This window comes from Sipha flava, unplaced genomic scaffold (genome assembly GCF_003268045.1).
Source record: "Sipha flava isolate LNK unplaced genomic scaffold, YSA_version1 101_pilon_pilon, whole genome shotgun sequence".
NCBI classification, from domain to species: Eukaryota; Metazoa; Arthropoda; class Insecta; order Hemiptera; family Aphididae; genus Sipha; species Sipha flava.
In genome coordinates this window covers 1,456,985-1,459,459 of record NW_020271715.1, presented here as the reverse complement: position 1 = coordinate 1,459,459, position 2,475 = coordinate 1,456,985, and the positions used below count along the sequence as shown (strand labels likewise).

General features: G+C 40.6%; 1 protein-coding gene across 1 annotated transcript in view; it reads right to left on the bottom strand.

Moving 5' to 3' along the window:
• LOC112680466 overlaps nt 1–958 on the bottom strand; it is a 4,789-nt gene extending 3,831 nt beyond the window's left edge. The window contains exons 1-3 of the mRNA XM_025550565.1: nt 808–958; nt 393–698; nt 14–230 (exon numbers count right to left, since the gene is read on the bottom strand). Coding sequence (XP_025406350.1) covers nt 14–230; nt 393–698; nt 808–958 — 674 coding nt within the window. The remainder of the gene's footprint in view (nt 1–13; nt 231–392; nt 699–807) is intronic.
• Between the last annotated feature and the right edge of the window lie 1,517 nt (nt 959–2,475).

Here is a 2,475-nt window from a genome sequence, read left to right as displayed (position 1 = left end):
GGCCGCGCTGCACGTTCTCTCGTCCCACGGGCACCCGTTCTGGTGCGCGTACCGCAGACACTCGACGTGGCCGCCGCGGGCCGCCGCCTCGCACGTGGCCGTGTCCCACGGGCACCCGTGCTCGTGCGCGTATCGTAAACACTCCAGCTGGCCGCCCTCGACCGCGTACTCGCACGTGTCCGCGTCCCACGGGCACCCGTGCTCGTGCAAGTACCGCAAACACTCCAGATAGCCGCGGAAAGCGGCGTCGCGGCAGATGGTCGCGTTCCACGAGGCGCCGTTCTCGTGCGCGTACCTCAGCACTTCCAGGTGGCCGGTGGTCGCGGCCGCCTCGCACACGGTCTCGTCCATCGGACAACCCTGGCGGTGTGCGTACATCAGACACTCCAGCTGACCGTTCACGGCCGCAATCGCGCACACCGACCCGTCCCACGGGCACCCGTTTTCGTGCGCGTACGCCAGACACTCGAGCCGGCCGTTCGCGGCGGCCATCTCGCACGTTTCCTCCGACCACGGGCATCCCTGGCGGTGCGCGTACGCCAAGCAGTCCAGGTGCCCGTTGCCCGCCGCTTGCTCGCACACGTCCACGGTCCACGGGAAACGGAACCTCTCGGCCAATTGCATACATTCCAAGTGACCGTGGAACGCCGCGTCCGTGATCAACGACGTAGGCCAAGAATCACTACCATGTTCCGCTGCTGCGAAGTACGACGACGAGAAAAAATACAATTTAAAAAAAAAAATAACCAACGTTTCCACCGTCCTCGTCACGTATCGTTTTTGATTTCTCTCTCTCATTTTAATTACCATTGGCCCCGCCGTTGAATCGGTTCTGGATGTAGCTGAGCAGACCAGTGCAACACTGTTTTACTTCGATTGGCATTGTGTTTAGATCGTCGTAGAAGAACTTCTCGTCTTCGTCGCACACGATGTAAGAAAGTTTAGACAATGTAAACATCTTACGGCTGCAAGGCGAAACGTTCAAATTCAACAGCACGTCTTACAACGGTTAACAGTCCAACTGACAATTAACAATTGTTGTTATAACCGTTTACTGTCTACCGGTAACTCATGACAATAATAATAGTGATCATTTTTTTCTAAGCTACGTTTGGCAGTTATCGTACATGTTATTATGAATTAAAAATAAAAAATATTAATTTGAAAACTAACGAACGTGTGCAAAAATTTACGAGTTACGATAGTCCCATCTCGGAAAAACACAACGAGTTTCCGATCCCTACGTATTGCGGATGCAATGTCTAATCGAGGTGGATGGTCCCGTGGTGAACAGGGGTACACCGGTACTGCATGTACAAGTTATAGACATTTGGATTTTGTGTAAAAGACTGTTAGGGACCGGATTTATATGCACAAAAAAATCCTCAAAATATGCTTCTAAAAATGCGGTAATATGCAATAAAATATGTATTTATTTTTAAATATTTACTTGAATATTCTATTAAAATTTTGTTTAAAATTATGTACAAGTATGTGAAATTTATTATAAATATAAACATAATCATTAATGAATACGGTATTAAAAAAAGTATAAAAAAGCTTTTAAAATATTTTGTCGTCTTTGTCGCCATTTAACATTCTTTATCTTCAATCTATATAGCATAAATACTCACGTTAATAAAAAGTGAAAACAAAAATTGAATTCATATTTTACCTTATTGCATTGGACGATATGAGAATATAATTTTATCTTTGGAAATAATGACTGGTCGCAATTTTATCGATATTATGTGGCTGTGATCGTAAAAAATACGACGAAAACGAACATATGTGCTATTAATAATAATATGCACTATAAAACTACAAAAATTCATTGAATATGCATTTAATAGGTAAAAACGTTGATATATGCAAAATATGCAAAGTAAAATTATTGTTATTTTAATAAGAAAGATCTAAATAAGGGACAATACTCATCAGATTTCAAAAAGTTTATTCCAATACATATATGCATTTGCATATAAATCCGGTCCCTAGTTATAACTCAATTTACTGGCCTTTCGTTGCAATTATAGTCAGATATTATTTTTACACGAATATCTTATGAAACAGACATCGGCGTCACTGGTGAAAGTTCTTACTTATTTGGAAATATTTAATGGTAAACCAAACGAAAACATTAACACAAACAATTTGTTAAATTATACACGACAATATTTGTTTGAGAATCGTACTTAAGAAAAATTAAAGAAAAACTAGAGAACAATAAGAAATCGGTCATAAGTAGACCAAATAAATAGTCAGAAACGTATCAAATCATATTTACGAACCGAGGTTAATCTGAAGGCCGAACTTTCAGTCAGAATGAATAACTTATTTCTATTCATTTATAATATAACTTATATTAATTATACTCTAAAATATATGAATATTTAGTATTTGATTTAATGCAATAACATTTTAGTTGTAATTTTATTTGTTATACAACCTAATCTAACCTAACTGTAGTAAGTT